This window comes from Stenella coeruleoalba (genome assembly GCF_951394435.1).
Source record: "Stenella coeruleoalba genome assembly, chromosome: 1".
Lineage (NCBI taxonomy): Eukaryota > Metazoa > Chordata > Mammalia > Artiodactyla > Delphinidae > Stenella > Stenella coeruleoalba.
The window spans coordinates 938,875-958,346 of NC_137169.1; the positions used below are offsets into that span (position 1 = coordinate 938,875).

At 59.6% G+C, this 19,472-nt stretch overlaps 1 protein-coding gene across 1 annotated transcript; it reads left to right on the forward strand.

Moving 5' to 3' along the window:
• Positions 1 to 9,179: 9,179 nt before the first annotated feature.
• On the forward strand, positions 9,180 to 19,310 carry GABRD (gamma-aminobutyric acid type A receptor subunit delta; the record flags this gene model as incomplete). The annotated part of the gene is made up of 9 exons (XM_079922326.1): positions 9,180 to 9,247; positions 15,004 to 15,116; positions 15,416 to 15,483; positions 15,581 to 15,801; positions 16,953 to 17,035; positions 17,411 to 17,548; positions 18,159 to 18,314; positions 18,526 to 18,737; positions 18,963 to 19,310. 9 exons carry the CDS (start codon positions 9,180 to 9,182, stop codon positions 19,245 to 19,247), a joined length of 1,344 nt encoding a protein of 447 aa, XP_079778452.1. The 3' UTR covers positions 19,248 to 19,310.
• Positions 19,311 to 19,472: the final 162 nt, after the last annotated feature.

Here is a 19,472-nt window from a genome sequence, read left to right on the forward strand (position 1 = left end):
ACTTCCACCAATAACAAATTGGGAGAAGGTGGCTGGTACAATGATTGAGGAGAGTGTGTGTTTGTGGCGGGCAACAGTACAATGATCTGGCTGTTACTGCGTTGCGTTGACGGGGTAGGAAAAGCTGGAGACGCTTAACCAGCAATTGAAACTAAGTGTGTTCACACCAAAAGCAAAGGCAACAAAAGCAAAATTAAACAAAGGGGCTACATCAAACTAAAAAGCTTCTGCACAGCAAAGGAAACTGTCAACAAAAGGAAAGGCAGCCTGTGGAACAGGAAAAAATATTTGTAAATCATACATTTGATAAGGGGTTAATAACCCAAAATATATAAAGAACTCATACAACTCAGTAGTAAAAAGAACCCCAGACAATCCAATTAAAAAATGGGGGGCTACCCTGGTGGCTCAGTGGCTGAGAGTCCGCCTGCCGATGCAGGGGACATGGGTTCGTGCCCCGGTCCGGGAGGATCCCACGTGCCACGGAGCAGCTGGGCCCGTGAGCCATGGCCGCTGAGCCTGCGCGTCCGGAGCCTGTGCTCCGCAACGGGAGAGGCCACAGCAGTGAGGGGCCCGCGTACCGCAACAACAACAAAAAAAGGGCAGAGGATCTGAATAGACGCTTTTCCAAAGAAGACACACAATAGGCACATGAAAAGCTGCTCCACATCGATAATAATCACGGAAATGCAAATCACACCTGTTAGAATGACTGGTCTCCAAAAGACAAGAAATAACAAGTGCTACTGAAGATGTGGAGAATAGGGAACCCTCGTGCACTGTTGGTGGGAATGTAAATTGAAACAGCTGCTGTGGAAAACAACATGGAGTTTCCTCAAAAGATTAAAAATAGAACTACCATGTGATCCAGCAATTCCACTTCTGGGTATTTACCCAAAGAAAATGAAAACACTAACCCAAAAAGACATCTGCACCCCCATGTTCACTGCAGCATTATTCACAAGAGCTAAGACATGGAACCAACCTAAGTGTCCATCAGTGGATGAATGGATAAAGAAGATGTGATGGGGGGCTTCCCTGGTGGCGCAGTGGTTAAGAATCTGCCTGCCAATGCAGGGGACATGGGTTCGGGCCCTGGTCTGGGAAGATCCCACATGCTGCAGAGCAACTAAGCCCGTGCGCCACAACTACTGAGCCTGCGCTCTAGAGCCCGCGAGCCACAACTACTGAGCCCACGTGCCTAGAGCCCGTGCTCCGCAACAAGAGAAGCCACCGCAATGAGAAGCCCGCGCATCACAATGGAGAGTAACTCCCACTCGCTGCAACTAGAGAAAGCCCGCGTGCAGCAACGAAGACCCAACTCAGCAAAAAACAAATAAATTAAAATAAATAAATTATAAAAATAAATTAAAAAATAGTAAAAAAAATTGTTTAAAGTGAAATCTTGCCATCTGCGACAACCTGGAGGAGCCTTGAGGGCATTATGCTAAGTGAAATAAGTCAGACAGAGAAAGACAAATAGTGTATAATCTCACGGGTGGTAGCTAAAAAAAACCCCAAAAAGCAGAAAAACCCACCACCACCAACAATAAAAAACCCAAAAACAAAACAAAAAGCAAACAAACAACAACAACAAAACCCAAAAGACAAAGAAGGAAGCAAACAAAACATCCAAACTCATAGATACGGAGAACAGATGGGTGGCTTCCAGGGGCGGGGGCGGGGGCTGGGGGAAACGCATGAAAGAATCAAAAGGTACAGACGTCTAGTTATAAGAGAAATAAATCGTGCGGATGTGATGCACAGCACGGCGACTATAGTTAATAACACCGTGTTGCATATGTGAAAGCTGCTAAGAGAGTAGGTCTTCGAAGTTCTCATCAGAAGAAAAAAATTCCCATAACTATGCTGTGATGGTGGTTACCTAGGTTATTGTGGTGATGATTCTGCAATACAGGCGACCCTTGAGCAACGTGGGTTTGAAGCGTTTGGCCCACTCATGCATGGATTTTTTTCAGTAAATACCTGCACTCCAGTACTGCAGGATCCGTGGAGCCGCGGCTGAGGTGGGGCAGCTGTAAGTTAACCCGGGGTTTCCGAGCCCCACGTTGTTCAAGGGTCTGCTGTATACACAAACACGGAATCATTATGTCGTACACCTGAAATATGTACGTATGTCAGTCATACCTCAATAAAAAATTGCAAATTGAAAGCAAAACAGTATCTAAACCGTGATGATCATAACACATAATTGTATTATTTGACAGAAAAGAACTTCTCAAATTAAAAATAATGAAAAAGAAAAAAAAAACCCAAAAAACTAAGAGTGAAGGCCAGAGCTGCTTGGTAGTTTATCAAGAGGCTCTTACCTCCTTCTCTGGAGAAAAGGAGGTGATGGAAGCAGGACGAGGACAGACTAGAGATGCTGAGATTCAGAGGTGTTGGAGTCCAAGCCAAGGTAGCTTCGCTGTGCCAAGATCAGGTCCTGGGACCAAGGGCAGGTCCACGGGCCAAGGGCAGGGTCCTGGGTTCAAGGGCGGGTCCGGGGGCCAAGGGCAGGTTCTGGGACCAAGGGCAGGTGGGCAATCTTGACACATAGGGCGGGATATCTGGGTGGAGGCCCCAGGGTTTTTGGCTTCCCAGGCTGCTCTGAAACTTCAGAGGCGGCAAAGGTGGCTCACGTCTCCCTAAGGGGAGCCAGCACTCCCCGCATCTGGAAGGACACCCTGGAGGTCTCCCCAGCAAGGCATCAGGGCCCTGCTCAGCCTCTGTCCCACGCCTCCCCTGGCTGCCAGGCTGGTGACTAGGGGTAAGTTGCAGCCTCATCGGGTACACGTGAGCCTGGGAGGAGAGGAAGGGGCTAAATGCCAAGGACTTGCACGAGTGAGCACCTCGACCCGGCCATGGGGAGGGGTGGCTGAGCAACGGGGCCAAACCCGAGCCTGTGACAGGGAGAGGCTACGAGGGCCTTTCTCTTGGGATGTGGGGTTTAATGCCTTGAGGAGCCAGAGGAGGCTGAAACGCACGTGAAAGCGGCTGCAAATCTTCTAAATTTGATGAAAACTCTAAGCCCACAGACCCTAGATGCTCAAGCAGAATAAATACAAGACAATTTACACCAAGACTCAAACTAATCAAATGGATGCAAATGAGAAACAGAGAAACGCTCTTCAAACCCCCAGAGAAAGACACACTTTCCCTACAGAGCAGCGGAGAAACGCCACCCAGCTTCCTGTGACAAACCAAAGACAGAGGAACTTGAAAATAAAGGAAGGAAAGAAAGAAAACTAACCCAAACCTTGTTGACCTGAACGAGTTGGAGCAAGTCTCGAGGGGCAGAGCACGTGCGGCTAGGGGGCTGCGGCAGGGGGCAGGGGTCACTGGATGGGAAGTGAGAAGGCGTCTGCACCAGCATCACCCTGTGAGACTCCAGAAAAGGCAAAACTGTAGGGCTAGGAAGCAGACACCTGTGGTCACCTGGGCCCAGGGCTGGGGTGCAGTCACCTCCTCGGGGGACTGCAAAGGGGCAGGAGGGAACTTTTAAGGTGGAGCAAATGGGCAATGTCGTGATTTCAGTGGTGGTTATACGACGCTCCATGTATATCAGAGCCATCGAATTGTATAGTTAAATTAGTGAATTTCATTGTATGTAAACTGTATTTCTATAAAGCTCATTAAAAATAAGCTGGTGGCTTCCCTGGTGGCGCAGTGGTTAAGAGTCCACCTGCCAAAGCCGGGGACATGGGTTCGAGCCCTGGTCCAGCAAGATCCCACATGCCGTGGAGCAACTAAACCTGTGCGCCACAACTACTGAGCCCACATGCTGCAACTACTGAAGCCCGCGCACCTAGAGCCCGTGCTCCGCAACAAGAGAAGCCACCGCGACGAGAAGCCTGCGCACCGCGAAGAACAGTAGCCCCACTCGCCGCAGCTAGAGAAAGCCTGTGTGCAGCAACGACGACCCAACACAGCCAATTAATTAATTAAAAATAAGCTGAACACAGACATCAGTCCGCACCTACTGGACCACACGTGACCTGGCTTCTGCCTGCCTCACTCTGCTGCCCTCCCTCCCTCCCTCACGGCCACTCGGGCCTGGCCTTGCTCCTGTCTGGACTGGCCAGTTCACTCCTGCCTCAGGGCCTTTGCACATTCCGTTCTCTGCCCTGAACACTTACCTGGCTCTTGGTGGGGCTGGCTTTTCCTCCAGAAGGGATAGAATGGAATCCAAACCTCAGCTCAGATGTTGCCCCTCACAAAGGTCTTCCCGCCCACCCTGTGTACAGTGCCCGTCCCCATAGGTATTCCCCATGATTGTTGTCTTGCTGAGGTTACACTTGAAATGGTCTCTTTTGTTTGTTTACCCACTGATTGTCCAGGATCTTCCTCCCAGAAGTTGAGGCCACTGGGGATGGGAACCTTTTATATCTTATTCACGCCCAACGTCTGGACCAGTACTTGGCACAGAGTAGGATGAATAATTCCATACATATTTGTTAAACGAATATTGACCTGTGTCGGGGCCTTTCTTAAGGAAGTTTAATCAAAGTATCCAAATATCGAACGTGAAAAAGATTACAGCAAATCTCCTGCTTTTACTACTCCAGCATCCTGCCCAGAGGATCAGCTCATCAGACCAGAGAGAGTCTTGGGGAGCCGTGGGAGCAGGGCCGCCCGACCACCATGGGGACCCTGTGCCAGCAGCCCCTTCAGGACTTTCACGTCAGTCAATTCAGTCATGCTGGCACCTAAAGGAGAGTCTTTTTCACTTGACAGGCAGCCCTTTGTTAGGTATGTTCATCTGCGTGTAGCATTTTCCGTCACATGAAAGAATTCAAATTGTCGCTTTAAAAAACATAAAATACGAGAATAGAATTCTGTCTTCTCCTCATTACACGTGAGCAATTGTACTTGGACGTCTATCTACCTCATGGAGAAAAAATTCTCTAAGTGGCCAAGTTCGGGTGTTTATTGGTTCTCAGGGCCTTGATTACCAAAACCAGCCTCGAGACGCAGCCCCATTTCCAGCGCATCCTTTGTTTGAGCAGACAGTTGATCTCGGCCCGCTGCAGGGATTTTGCATGTGACCCTTTCTGCTAAGTTGCCTCTGCTTCTCCAAATGAATGGATTCCATCTGGAAATCATGGGATTAATAATTACACTCTAATAAGCTAAAGAAGATTTTTCTGTGTCGCTGCCATTTTCTCTGTTTGGTGCATTTTCCCAGGAAATAATAAAACAACCTCACAAGTATATGAAGCAGGGATTTTAAAATTAGCTGGTGCAGTTTCCCCTCCCGAGTCCCTGTGACTCACCTGTACCTCCTGGGGCCCGTCCTCCTGCTGCAATGGATTCAGGCCAGCTCTCTGCCCAAGCTTTGGACTCGGTGCCGTCCCTTCCCCTATGTCGTGAGCATGCGGCAAAGCATTACCCAAAGGAAACAGGCAGAAAAGACAGCAGGCTGATGATCTCAAGAGTCCAGTACACGCACCAACCACACCTTGCAGCTCCCTAGGTTCTGCCTAGGGCGTTGTTACCCAGGGAAGTGTTGAGGTGGTGACTCCGGGGGACAACCACAGAAGTAGAGTGTCTGTACCTTCCAGGGCTAAATGTGCGATGGCCCTGCTCAGTGCCACGTGGGGAGAGCATAACGCCTTCCTGCACTAAACAGGAGGAAGGTACAGCAGCCGCTGCCCTGAGCCCGTAACCAGAGGGCTCTGCATGGATCGTCCGCCGGAGAAGCCGTGTTACCCGTGAAATAAGAGGAAGGGGAGCGAGTGGACGAGTTAAGTAGACCTCCAGGGACCAAACGCCCCGGGGTGGAATTTCGGGCTTCCTGTTCATCCCTGTACCCGGGCTCTAGCGCCAGGTCCCCTGGCCCGTGCTCTCAGTGCCAGGCCAGCGGGGTGGGGCTGTCTGTATCTGGGTGAAGAGCACAGACCTCACCTGAAATGGACAGAGGCCCTTCATCTGATTGATTTGGAAAGTTTCAGCAAAGTCACACTTGGAGGGTGGGGTTCTGCCTTCCCCCCAAAAAAATCACAGGTGTGGAATAAAGATGGGGAATCACCTACACTGTTTTCCACAGAAGGGGGGGACCTGAGCACCTACAAGTTAGACTGTTGTCTTCAGTGAAGACAGCCCATGAGATCCTCTGTAATGGGCTTCAGCCTTGGGGACTTCCGGTACCCAGGAAACCCATCACTCCTCAGCTTCTCCTCTGGCAAATGCATAAAACAAAGTCAGGAGAAATTACTTCCCTGAGGCCACACGGCCAGTTAGGAGCAAGACAGGGACTGGTACCAGAGCTCTGACTCTGGGGGCATTTCCTGAGTTATCAAAGGGAGGGGAGAAGTGGACCTTCGGTGGGGCTGCCCCCCATAGGCTTCTCCCCATCCTGGGACGGCTGGAGCTTGTCTGGGTGGAGCGGAAGATGAGGGCCCCGAGACCGACTAGTGACACATCAGGGGAATGCGACCGAGGCTCGGGAGTGCGACAAGCTAATTCTCAAAACACTCGAGGAAGGAAAAAGGAAAATGCCCATTCTTGAGATCCAAACTGAAGCCAACTAGCAACAAAACAGAACTAAAATAAAGCTTGCAGACTCTGGGGAAGAAATTAAGCATTTTGATTTGAGGTCAGTGAACAGCCGGGCATCCTAGAGGGAGCTGTGAAGGATGGGCGGTATCACGGGTCCCCCGGGCGTGCAGGTCGCTTCCTTACCTCTTTCTCTGTCCTGGCTTTGAAACGTGCTTCTCTCCAGGGCTCGAGGAAGGAAAGGTGATTCGATGGTACGCAGCGCCCAGGGCTGCGGCTGAGAGGCCTGTATGGGAGTCCTCCAGCGAAGCTCAGTACTAATGCTGGGCCTCAGATAGCAGACGAGGGTGTGGAAAATGGCAATAATCTGGTTCACCCTGAACCAACTGAATCAAGTGATTCAAGGTCGGCAGTATTTCTCAGAGGCTATCAGCACCTGGATCTTCTCAGATCCAAGAAAAGAGTGTGACAGTGAACCCAGAGAAAGCGCTGGAGCCTGGACCAGCACAGAGACCAGAGCTTGGGCCTGAAACACAGGAGAGCGAGCGCTGTGCGTGCTCCCGAGCGCTTCGGGGTCTGACCACACCAGCTGTGCCGGCTTTTGGTGGCTCTGAGCCTAATTTCCCTGCATTTATTAAGCATCTATCGTACACCAGAGGCTGTTAGACACGAGGGCTGCTCTAGAGAAGCAGACAGACTAGATCCTAATCTAGCAGAAGAATAATGAACACAACCCTCGTGAGGCTCCGGGCCCTCACGCCGTGCCAGGCCCCACTCTCCGCACTTTCTTGTGGGTTAACTCCTCAACCTCCCATCAAGCCTGCGCAGGAGGACAAATGGGAATGTGTCCGGAGACACGCCCAGAGCACACGCTCACACACACAGCAGGACAGTGCTTCCACGTACCCAGAGGACGCACCCGAGGGGCCAGGGGACCCTCCAGGGGGGCATTTTTGCTGGGACCTGCCTGACTGTCTTAGAGCTCATTGCTGGCTCTAGGAAAGAAGGCTGAGACCCAGCCCCCTTGATCTGTGGCCCTCAGGATTGGGCTAGAAATTCCCAGCAGCAAAGCCCTTTCTTTCTTTTCTTTTCTTTTTTTTAGTATATTTATTTATTTATTTATTTATTTATTTTGCGGTATGCGGGCCTCTCACTGTTGTGGCCTCTCCCATTGCAGAGCACAGGCTCCGGACGCGCAGGCTCAGCGGCCATGGCTCATGGGCCCAGCCGCTCCGGCATGTGGGATCTTCCCGGACCGGGGCACGAACCCGTGTCCCCTGCATTGGCAGGCGGACTCTCAACCACTGCGCCACCAGGGAAGCCCTATTTGTTTATTTATTTATGGCTGCGTTGGGTCTTTGTTGCTGCGCGCGGGCTTTCTCTCTAGTTGTGGCGAGCGGGGGCTTCTCTTGTTGCGGAGCACGGGCTCTAGGTACACAGGCTTCAGTAGTTGTGGCACATGGGCTCAGTAGTTGTGGCTCGCGGGCCTAGTTGCTCCGCGGCATGTGGGATCTTCCCGGACCAGGACTCGACCCCGTGTCCCCCGCACTGGCAGGTGGATTCTTAACCACTGCGCCACCAGGGAAGCCCCAGCAAAGCTCTTTCTACACTCCCCATCGCCTGCCCCGCACCTGCTCTGGCCAGTGTCAACAGTCACGCACAGGACTCAACCCACTCCAGGACCAGTTTGCCCATTTTTAAGTGTTTTCATGAGACGTTCGTTTTCGGTCGTGAACTGGTACCGAGTCCAGAAGTGAATGAATGAGACCAAACGAGAAGAGTTTGTGGTCAGCTTTTTTGGGGAAACTGTGTAGAGTTTTATGTTCAGAGGAGTCACAGTAGAGAATACGGAGACCTTGGCTTTCTTGGTGGTTCGCTGGGGGTGGCGGTGGGGTGAGGTAGGGGTGTCGTCTCGTCAGAGCCCAGCCGTCGGCCTGCGGGCAGGTGTGATGGAGCCTGACCCGCCAGGCAGAGAAGTCACTGCGCCCCGCGACCAGAGCGGGGTTTGACCACAGACCTGCGGGCAGCGAAGCGACCACGCCTGCTCTCACCGCCCACCCGACGGAGGGTGGGCGAGGCGCAAGCGCCAGGGTCTTGGAAGGAGCTGCCGGTGCTGGGGGGGGGGGTCTCGCCCGGTAGAAGCTGAAGGCTTCTGGGGCGCTGGCACCCTCCTCCCCCCGAACCAGCTCCCGAGGACCCGTGACCCCCACAAATAGCCCATCGCAGACTCCGCCCCAGGGACGAGGTTCTGGCGCGCCCGTCGGTCCGCAGGCGCCTGGCCGGCAGCGAGAGGCCGCGTCCACGCGGGTCCTGCGCCTGAGTCGCCTCCCGGATAGACGCGCGGAGGGACCCTTTACGGCTGGCAAGGGCAGCGGCGCTGGGACGGGGAGTGCCGGACCCCCGGCCGGGGGCGCGGGGGTGTGGCGGAGGCGGGAGGGGAGCTGCAGGCGGGGCGGCCGGAGCTGGAGGGGGAGGGCGGGAGGGGGCCGTGCCGCGCGGCGCGGGGCGGGGCGGCTCCGGGCTCGCCGCTCCGTCCGCCCTCGCGCCCGCGCCGCGCGCCCTCCCGCTCCCGCCCTCTTGTGCCGCCGCCGCCGCGGCCGCCGGCTAAGCAACTTCTCGAGCTCCCGCGACCGGCCGGACCCCGGCGCCGCCCCCGGCCCAGCGCTCAGCCGGCCGAAGCCATGGACGCGCTGGCCTGGCTGCTGCCCCCGCTTCTGCTGCTCTGCGCGCAGCAGCACCGCGGCACCAGGTGAGCGAGCGCCGGGTCCGCGCTGCGCCGGGCCGCCCTCGGTGGGGAGTCCCGCGCCGGCCAAGCCCCGGCTGCCGGGATGGAGCCCCGTGCGAACCCATGCTCTTCAGGGGCCCGCGTCTTCCCGCACCCACAGGCTCCCACCGTGTCTGTCCCCCATCCCCCCATGACTCCCCCACCCCGTCTCCCCCGCGGGCCCTCCCCTCCGAACTCGCCGCGGAGATGCCCTTGGGCGCGGGCAGCGGCGATGTTCTAGGTTCTGGCAGCCCCGCCGCCCCGGTGCTGTCCGCCGTCCCGGTGCTGAACCCGCGCCGCAGGGCCGGTCGAGGGCGTCAGAGCCGCTCGCAGTTTGCCCCGGTGCCCGGGCTCGCCTGCTGAGCTCGGGTTCCTCGCCCCAGCCGGCACTTGGCCGATCCCTGGCTGGCTGGTGCCCTTCCAGGCGCGGTCTGAGCTCTCAGCAGGGCCCCAGCTTCAGTTAGGAAGAAAGGAGGGGTCCGGAGAACACGGGAGAGGAGGCTGCTCCCCTCCCTCGGGCACCAGCTTCCGTTGCCTTTAGCAGTCTGGGGTGGACACGAAGGCGCGTCCTCATGGCAGGTGTGGCTGTGGACCTCCCTTCTGGGACCATTTCTAATGCCATCCGACTGCAGGGTATGCGAGTGGGGGAGCCAGGTGCCCCTGGCAGGGGACAGACTCCGGATTTCTTTTTAACTGTCAGGAGAGGGGATGAGGTGCCCTGTCTTCCCCCGCGAAGGCAGAGGCTAAGAAGAAAGGTGCCTGTGCCGAGGCTCCCTCGCTCTGGCTCCCAGGGGCCAGCATGGTCCCAGCTCGCTTTTCACGTCTCTGCAGACTGGACTTGAGGTGGGCCCCGGGCTGCCCAGCATCCTGACCACTGAGTCTGGTTACCAGCCATAGGAGTTGTGAGGGGCCTTTTAGAAGATCATCTTGGTGCCAGGGCTGCAGGAAAAAACAGAGCAAAAACATCTCTCCCTGCCCCTTCCCCCCAGCATTCCAGACTTTGTGGTCAACCAACTGAGGTCGAAGACTTTAAAAGCCAGAAATCGTTGAACACTGGCCTGTGTTTTGGCTGTAGTCACCTGGACAATACGTAACGCGGCTCTGTGTGTGTGGTCGGAGCTTACTTGCTGGTGGTGGAGGGCAGAGTCTGGCTTTGGTTGTAGACCTGGCTGTCATGCCACAGTCACAGGCGGTGCCCGTGTGGCCCCTGTCCCGGGGCCTTGTCCTGTATCAAGCCCAATGGGCTGTTCTCCTCTCTCCTCTTCCTGCTTCATGGTCCCAGAAAGGGCGAAGCGTTGAGGTGTGGCTGTGGAGGGATGTGCTGGGGGCCGGGGGTCAGCCGCCGGCTCAGGCCCACAGCTGCGCGCCGCAGTTCTGAAATCCAAGTTGCTCTGAGCCCCAAGTGTTTGTCCAAGTTTGACACCAACACTCAGTTGGCGGCAAAGCCTGCCTTGCTTGTTTTGTCTGTATCCACGCTACTCATGAGGCATATTTATACATTTCCTGCTGGAAAATTCTCCAGACACACCCCTCCCCAAGTCCATGAGTGCGTTATATGGCCTTTCTAACATCTGCAGTGTTTTGAACTCCTGCCCCATCTGGCTCCTGGGTTGTTGGGCGAGGGGCGAGCCTGTCTGCCTGTGTAGGAAGGCCGAGGCCCCGGTTGGGACGAGCGCCTCTGGGCTTTGGGGGCCTTCGGGGCCTCTTTTCCCATCTGCTCTGCGTCCCTCCGCTCCGATACCAGGGCGACAGCGGCTTCCCTTCCCTCGTGCCCACCCCGGGGCGGTGTGAGGGGACATCGGGGCGAACGGAAGGGCCTCTTTGTTGCCGCCCCTCAGCCCAGGTCCCGGGGCTGCTGGCGGGATGAGAAGGGAGTGGGCCGTGCAGCGTTTGTGGGTCGGGGCACGGCCACGCTTCCCCGAGCCTGAACATCCGCTCACGCAGCGGCCGCCCGAGCTCGCCGGCTGCCTCCCGAGTGGGTGGCCTTCCGGGGCTGCCGGCACCCCCGTCTCCCGGGAGAAGCTGTGCCCGCGGCTCCTGCCGCGCCCTCACCTCCCGTGAGCACGATCGTCGTGGTGTTCGCCTTGGTAACTGAGGTGCCGGCGCTGCAGCGGCCGCTCTAAAAGCAGAGCTGTCAGGGATCCGTGGGCTCCGTGCGCGCAGGGCCCGGGGCGGGGGCGGGAGGCTCCTGGGGCTGGTGCCTGCTGCCTCGCTCAGCTACACCCACCTTCCCTTCCCATCCCCAGGGGCACAGGCAAGTGACAGGGGTGGTGCTTCTCTCAGGGGGGCCTGACGGCACCTGCTTTGCCCCACGAGCTTGAGCCTGGTGTGTCCCTGAGCTGCTGTTCCTCTAGTGAAACCCCAACCCTAGACCACCGCCGGCTTCCAGGGCCATCAGAGGAGTTAGACGCTCCCTCCCGGAACGCGGGTCAGAGTCCCAACATTCTGACCCCATGCAGAGCCCCCCATGGACCAGGTACCCCGCCTGCCCCACTGACTCTACCTGAACCAGTGGCGGAGGGTAGGGCCCTCCAGGACCCAGAGCACCATATGGCCCCGCCTCCAGCCCCCGCATCCCTTCGCAGCTGCAGAAGCGGCCACCTTGTCCCAGGTGAGATGTGGCACTGCAGGAGGCTGTTCCCTTCTCACCCCTGGAGACGGCAGAGCTGAGAACCCACCGGTGTCCTGACACTTTCAGGCGAGCTTCATGGTGGGCGCTGCCCTTGCCCTTGCGTCTGTGCCCCTGAGCGTGTGTGAGGCCCTGGCCCAGGACAGGTGTGCTCACCTGTGCCACCAGCCCAAGGCCGGGAAGGGTGGTGTCTCCTGACGGCCTGGCTCCAAGCAGGCCAGCGGCTGGGCCGGTCCGAAAGTAAAGCCTCATTCCAGTCCCTGTGTGTCTGACCTTCAGGGTGAGCTCCGTTTGCGTTTCTAATTGTGCGTTACGTGGGGCCAGGGCTGCATTTAATTCCTTCTTTGACTTTGTTACCAAAGCACCTGCCCTGTCTACACGCTCTACCCAGCCTTCACCTGGAGGGACCCCGTGGGCCCGCGGGGAGCGCGGGTTTCGCAGGCCTCACGAGCTGAGGACTTCCTGGGTCACGTTCAGCCTTCCTCATGGGCCAGTATGTGGAACAGACGAGGGGCCCAGGTGCCCTTGCCGGCGTTTCCCAAGCCCCGGCGGCCCGAGGCCTTCTTGAAGCCCCTGAGAGGACGGCGTCCCGGGGCCAGTCCAGCTGGGTGCCGAGCTCCACCAACTCAGCAGCAGAACTTGCTCCCGGCCCCTCCCTTCACTGACCCTCCCTCGTCTGGACCAGGCCCCGTCCAGCCCATCATCCCCCCAACCTCCACGATGGCCCCCAGTTTATCCCCCCATTCCCTCAGGACACTTCCCATGCCCCTCCCTCACAGGCATCCAGGTTTAATCTAATTAATCGAGCAGCTCCTTGTTCGGAGTGCCGGTTTCCCCTTGACCCCGGAGGAGCCCCACGGTCCCCCCTCCACACCCTCTGCCCCATGCCTGCCACCGCCCTGTGGGCCCCTCCCAGACCCCACCGCGTGGAGCCCTCGGCTGCCTCCTGCCTCTTGCCTCGGCCCAGACTCACTTTGTCTCTCTTTGGGCTGTGATGTCACTTTCTCGGGGAGGCTGTCCCTTTCTCCCCAGCCAGAGGGCTCCTGACCTCCCCTTCCTGTGACCGTCTTCATGCTCAAAGCCTCTCGCTTTGCCACCCCTTGCAGACGCTGACCTCTGGCCGCGGCTGTCCTGGCCCGGCTCGGTCACATCTCTGGAACAGGGCAGCACCAAGGGTTGCACTAGCCAGATGGAGGCGTGGCCGAATAAATGCGTGATCAGGGCAGCTTCCTTCAGGGCCCGGGGCAGGGCCGGGGGGGGGGGGGGGGGGGGGGGGGGGAGGGGGCCCGGGGCAGGGCCGGGGGGGGGGAGGGGGCCCGGGGCAGGGCCAGGGGAGGGAGGGGGGTTCAGGGGAGGGGGGGATCAGCGCGGGGACATGGGGGGCAGAGTGAGCGCTGCAGCAAGAGGTGGGACAGATGGCAGAGGGTCTGGAGGGTCAAGCGGGCGTCTAAGAGGGCGAGGCTGGAGTGCAGGAGTCGGGGGCAGTAGCAGCTGGAGGCAGGCAGGAGGCTGGGGCCATGGCGGCGGGGGACGCGGTCTGCGGTGGCCCAAGTGGGGGGGGGTGGGGGGGCGGGGCACAGGCTGCGCCGACAGGCTCAGCGGTAGCCGGTCCCACGTCCGGAGGGGAGGGGTGGGGTGGCCAGCGGCAGCACCGCGGGAGCCCAGAGGGGTCAGCGGTCTCGTCACGGTGGCCAAAACGGCCCAGAGTGGGGCGCCTGGGCACGCGGCCACGCCGGACTCTGGGGAGAGGAAGGAATGGCCTCAGAGCTCCCGGCTGCTCTGCACCCACACCCTGGCGCATCGGCTCCCCTGCAGGCTCTGGATGGGCTCGGGCCCCAGGTGCCCTGGAGGCCTTCTCTGCCCACTGGGGACAGCAGTGATTCAGAGGAAAACAAGAGGCTTCCTCCTGAAAGTCCCTCCTTGTTCCCTGCTGTCAGGTTTAGGAGAAATCTTGCCCGCCCCCCCCCCCACCTGCCGTGGCCTGGAGGAGCAAGGGTGTGTGAGGTTCCCAGGGCTGCTGTAACAAGCGACCACAAGCTGGGGGGCTTGAAACAGGGGGGATTTATTCTCTCGTAATTCTGGAGGCCAAGGTGTCGGGAGGGTCCATGCCTCTCTGCAGCCTCTGGTGCTGCCAGGGTCCCTGGTGTCCCTCGGCTTGTGGCCGCGTCACTCCGATCCCTGCCTGCGTGGTCACGTGGCTTCTCCCCGTGTGCCCATTTCCTTTTCTTCTAAGGACACCAGTCATGGATTTAGGGCCCACCCTAGTCTAGCATTTCATCTTAACTAATTACATCTGCAAAGCCCCTGTCTCCCAATAAGGTTCCATTCTGGGGTTCTGGGTGGACATGAATTTGGGGGTGCTGTTTCCCAGAGGGCGAGCAGAAGAAGGGGGATGGGCAGAGCCACTGGGGGGCTTCCAGCAGTCGGTGTGTGCGGGCCACGAGACGCCTGTGTCGTTGGGTCCCCGTGCAGCCCCACCAGGGACAAACACAACCAGCACAGGCCGTCAGTGAGGTTAATCTGAAACCAGGGCGCATGGCCCCCAGCTGCTCTGGGGTCAGGCTAAGCCCCCGAGGCACGTGGCAATTTGGGGAGATCTGGAGACTGCCTGGGAAGGGACAGAGAGCAGGAGGCCGGCCTGCAGCCTCCCCACGGGCCCTCGGCCTGGACCTGGGTCCCGGGTTTGGGACCTCACCCTCTGTCTCCCTCTCCCCAGCCTTCAGCCTCCTGGTCACACGTCTTTTCTCCCAAGTCACCTCCTACAGGACACATTGCCCTCAGAAGCTGAAAGGGAGGCCATGTGCTCTCATTGGGGGACCCCAGGGGTGGGGATGCTGGGTGGTTATGGAGGGAGCCGGGGGCCTCTGCCTGACCTGGGTGGCCTCCCTCAGGGCCGAGTGAGTGGGATGTAAGCTGAGCATAGAGGCCAGTGGAAGACGCCCAGGAGTCCTGGGCTCTGCACCTCCCGGGGGCTCCCTGTGTCCGGCGTGAGTTCCTGGGACTGGTCAGGTCCAGCCCGCAGGGCCTCCCCCTGTCCACCCCTGGCCTAGGTGCCCAGGACAGGCTCTGTCCCTGGCACCCTGCCTGTGACCAGAGGGCCTTGCGTTTCCAGGGCAATGAATGACATTGGCGACTATGTCGGCTCCAACCTGGAAATATCCTGGCTCCCCAACCTGGACGGCTTGATAGAGGGCTACGCCCGCAACTTCCGGCCTGGCATCGGAGGTGAGAGTGGCCGTCGGGCTCGGGCAGACCCTGGGTCCAGTGTGGGTGTGAGCCCTGCTTGGCTCTGGGCTGGCGCAGAGGCCCGCTCCCCTGAGGGGCGTGCCCGAGCTCCTGCACCAGCCCCCAGGGAAACGGCTAGGAAGGTGGATCTGCTCAGGCCGCAGGCTGGCCTTCCCTGCAAAGCCCCTGGCTGTTCCCTGTCCCGCCTTCTGGGGCACTCGCTGGCCTGGCTGAGCGGCCGGGGGTGCCGGGCCCTGGCCTCAGCCCCACGTGCCTCGGGCCTGGCTCCTTCCTCGCAGGCCCCCCTGTGAACGTGGCACTCGCCATCGAGGTGGCCAGCATCGACCACATCTCTGAGGCGAACATGGTAGGTCCCACCGGCCTCCGCCCCGCCCCCGGCCGCGTGCCCCAGGAGCGAGCGGAGGGGCTGACGGCCGGGCCTCTGCGTCCCCCCACCCCCGCAGGAGTACACCATGACGGTGTTTCTGCATCAGAGCTGGCGCGACAGCAGGCTGTCCTACAACCACACCAACGAGACTCTGGGCCTGGACAGCCGCTTCGTGGACAAGCTGTGGCTCCCTGACACCTTCATCGTGAACGCCAAGTCCGCCTGGTTCCACGATGTGACGGTGGAGAACAAGCTCATCCGGCTGCAGCCCGACGGGGTGATTCTCTACAGCATCCGGTGAGCCCAGCCGGCTGCCCGCCCCCCCCACGGAGCGCACCGCTGGGAGCTGGGGGGATGGGCGTGGGGGGTGGCGGTATTTATATCCCCCGGCAACCAGCAGCTGCGCAGGAAGCCGAGGCTGCTGGCCGGAAGCCAGCAGAGGCCGCTATTTGGCTAACGCGTGCCCTTGTCTTTTTAAATTGAGGTGAAGTTCACATAACATCAAATCAAGCATTAAAAGTGAACAATTCCGTGATACTTAGCACACTCCCCATGTTGTGCAAACATCACCTCTACCCACCTGCAATGTATTTCGCCCGAAAGGAGACCCCGTGCCCGTTAGCAGTCCCTCCCCATCTCCCCTCTCCAGCTCTGCAAACTGCCAAGCGGCTTTCTAGCTTCGTGGATTTGCCTACTCAGCACGTTTCACACAGAAGTAATCATACGCTACGTGACCCTTTGAGTCTCCTTGTTTTCACTTAGCATAGGGTTTTCGAGATTCATCCATGCTGTGACATTTATCAGAATTTCCTGCCTTTTGATGGCAGAGTGACATTCCATTGCATGGATACGCCAGTTTTGTGTATCCGCTCCTCCACGGATGGACAGCTGTGCTGGTTCCACATTTGACTGTGTGAGCTGTGCTGCTGTGAACACACGTGTACGTGTATTGGTTTGAATGTGTGTTTTCTGACACATGCCTTTTAAAAGTGGACTTAATTGCCAACACTTTAAAGATCAGGAGATTTACATAAGAATCTAAATTCTCTTGGAAAACCAGCACACTCGGCAACACCAGCCTTTTCCCAGGCTGCATGGTCAGTGGGGACGCCTAGAGGCCGTCCCCAGGGGCAGACCAGGGGGCTCAGGCTGGACCCGCCTTCTTGGCCGCCGGCTTAGCCAGCCAGCTGTTCTGAAGGACGAGGAAAGTGAATGAAATCCGGTTCTTGATCCCTGAAGACTCACAGATATCTGTAACGTGGCCACAGTTTCCAGTTTCCACCCAAATGCCAGCAGCTTGCCGGCAAGACCAAAGGCAGCCTGCTGCCGCCCCGTGAGGAGGCCATGCTGGCCGGTGCAGGAGCGTCTCGGCCATGTTGGGCCAGAGAGACGCCGGCTGCCGGGGGCTGGCCTCATCCTGGGGACCCACCGGTGTGTTGTCTGGGCAGAATCACCTCCACGGTGGCCTGCGACATGGACCTGGCCAAGTACCCCATGGACGAGCAGGAGTGCATGCTGCACCTGGAGAGCTGTGAGTGCGGGGCGGCGGGGCGGGGGCGGGGCGGAAACAGAAGGAAGAGAAGGAAGAGAGGGGGCCGGAAGGCCCTCCTGCTGCGGGTCAGCGCCCTGCCCAGGACAGCCGGCCCTGGAGCCCAGACAAGACACGTGCCTGTGTCACTGGGCCAGCATGGCGGCCCCTGTGGGTCACCCTGGCAAGGGCGACCTGCCCTTTGGCCAGCTCCTCTGGCCTTGCCCACCTTTCCGAGGTGCCAGGCGCGGGCCCAGGCCTCCTTGCTCCCTGCCTCTGTGTATCGGGCTCCCAGCACAGGCAGGGCAGTCCTGCGAGGGCTGCCAGGGGCTGGGGAGGGGGCGCCAGGCTCTGCGGCCCATGTGGGCTCTCCTGCAGACGGCTACTCGTCCGAGGACATCGTCTACTACTGGTCCGAGAACCAGGGGCAGATCCACGGGCTGGACCGGCTGCAGCTGGCCCAGTTCACCATCACCAGCTACCGCTTCACCACGGAGCTGATGAACTTCAAATCGGGTAACGCGGCCTCTCGCGGCCTCTTCCCTGTGAGCCCCGCTGGTGGCTTTCTAGCGCTTTCTGCAGAGCCACTAGCCAGCCCCGAGGGCCCCCGGAGGCTGCAACTGGAAAACCGCTGGTCGGCGCAGCCTGTGCCTGGCTGAGCCGCTCGGGACGAGCCCTAGTGCGGGCCCGGATCAGGTTTCCTCCGCCTTACTCCTCGCTTCTTCATTGCTTCCCGGGGTTTGAGGGGTGCCGGGGGGCTCCAGGGCCAAGCCTGTGTTGTCTCCCGGCCCCTCCCGCCCCTGCTGCCCGGTCATCGGAGCCAGCGAGCCCAGGCTGGCTCTTTCCTCGAGCTGGGCTGTGCACAAGCAGGGCAGGAGAGGGGTGCACTGCGCTCTGGGAGGGGCCCACGGGCCAGCAGCAAGGCCGGAATCTTTCTCCTCTCCCTCCTCTGGTGGCCCTGCCGCAGGGCCGGCCCCTCTCCTGACCCATCAGGCTGTGGGGGGAGGTGGGCACAAGGGTCTTCCTCTCTTTGGAGGCCGGCAGTGGCCCCAGTTCCCGCTCAGCGCCCCTCTCCCCGAGCACTGCCCTGGGTGGTGGGCCTGGTGCTAACGGGGGTCTCCGGCAGCCGGCCAGTTCCCCCGGCTCAGCCTGCACGTCCACCTCCGGAGGAACCGGGGCGTCTACATCATCCAGTCCTACATGCCCTCCATCCTCCTGGTCGCCATGTCCTGGGTCTCCTTCTGGATTAGCCAGGCCGCAGTGCCCGCCAGGGTGTCTCTAGGTACGGGGCCCTGGCCTCTCCCCCGCGGGAGCTGGTGGAAGCAGGGAGTCTGGGAGCAGGGCCCTCACCCCACTTGTCCCGAGCACAGGCCTTGCCTTGCAGTCCCTCGGGCCCACTGTCCTGGGGCAGTGGCCAGCCGGGCCGGGCCTGGTGACAGGAGCCTGAGCTGCAGCCGGGTGGGCTCCAGTAGTGACACCAGCTGTCCCCACAGGCATCACCACGGTGCTGACCATGACCACGCTGATGGTCAGCGCCCGCTCCTCGCTGCCGCGGGCGTCGGCCATCAAGGCGCTGGACGTGTACTTCTGGATCTGCTATGTCTTTGTGTTTGCCGCCCTGGTGGAGTACGCCTTCGCCCACTTCAACGCCGACTACCGGAAGAAGCAAAAGGCCAAGGTCAAGGTCAAGGAGCGGAGGGTCGAGGTGAGGCTGGGGGTGGGGTGGGGTGCTCACGTTCAGGACGAAGGACAGCGCCCCCGCCCAGCACCAGCAAGGGTCAGCATTGCCGGCGGGGCAGGGGGCACTTTTTCCTGTGCTCAGCCTGGGACCCTCTGCCACCTGCTCTACCAATAGAGCCGCTGGCCTGGGCTGGGGGTCCTGCCCCTCGCTCGCCAGCCACTCAGCCTGCCCCTCCCCCTCCCCACACAGATGGACGTGAAGAATGCCATCGTGCTCTTCTCCCTTTCGGCCGCGGGCGTCACCCAGGAGCTGGCCGCGTCCCGCCGGCAGTGCCGCGCGCCCGGGAACCTCATGGGTTCCTACAGGTCGGTGGAGGTGGAGACAGAGGAGACGAAGAAACAGGGGGCCCCGGGGGGCCTCCGTGCGCTTTTCAAGCCCATCGACGCGGACACCATTGACATCTACGCCCGTGCCGTGTTCCCCGCGGCCTTCGCCGCCGTCAACGTCATCTACTGGGCCGCGTACGCCATGTGAGGCCGGCTTCGCGGGTCCCATGCCCGGGACCTCCTGGGGGAAGGACCCCCGGGGGGCTCTGCGTGTTTCACAGGGGGGAGGACCACGGGCCACATAAAAGGAGAGGAAGCCCTCAGCCTCGCTCAGCACCCCCAGGCTCTGTCCCCACCCTCACCCGGACCCCTGGTCTGCAGAAGACGGCCCAGCAGCCCAGCCTCCTGACCTGGGAGCCAGGCAGGCACCGGG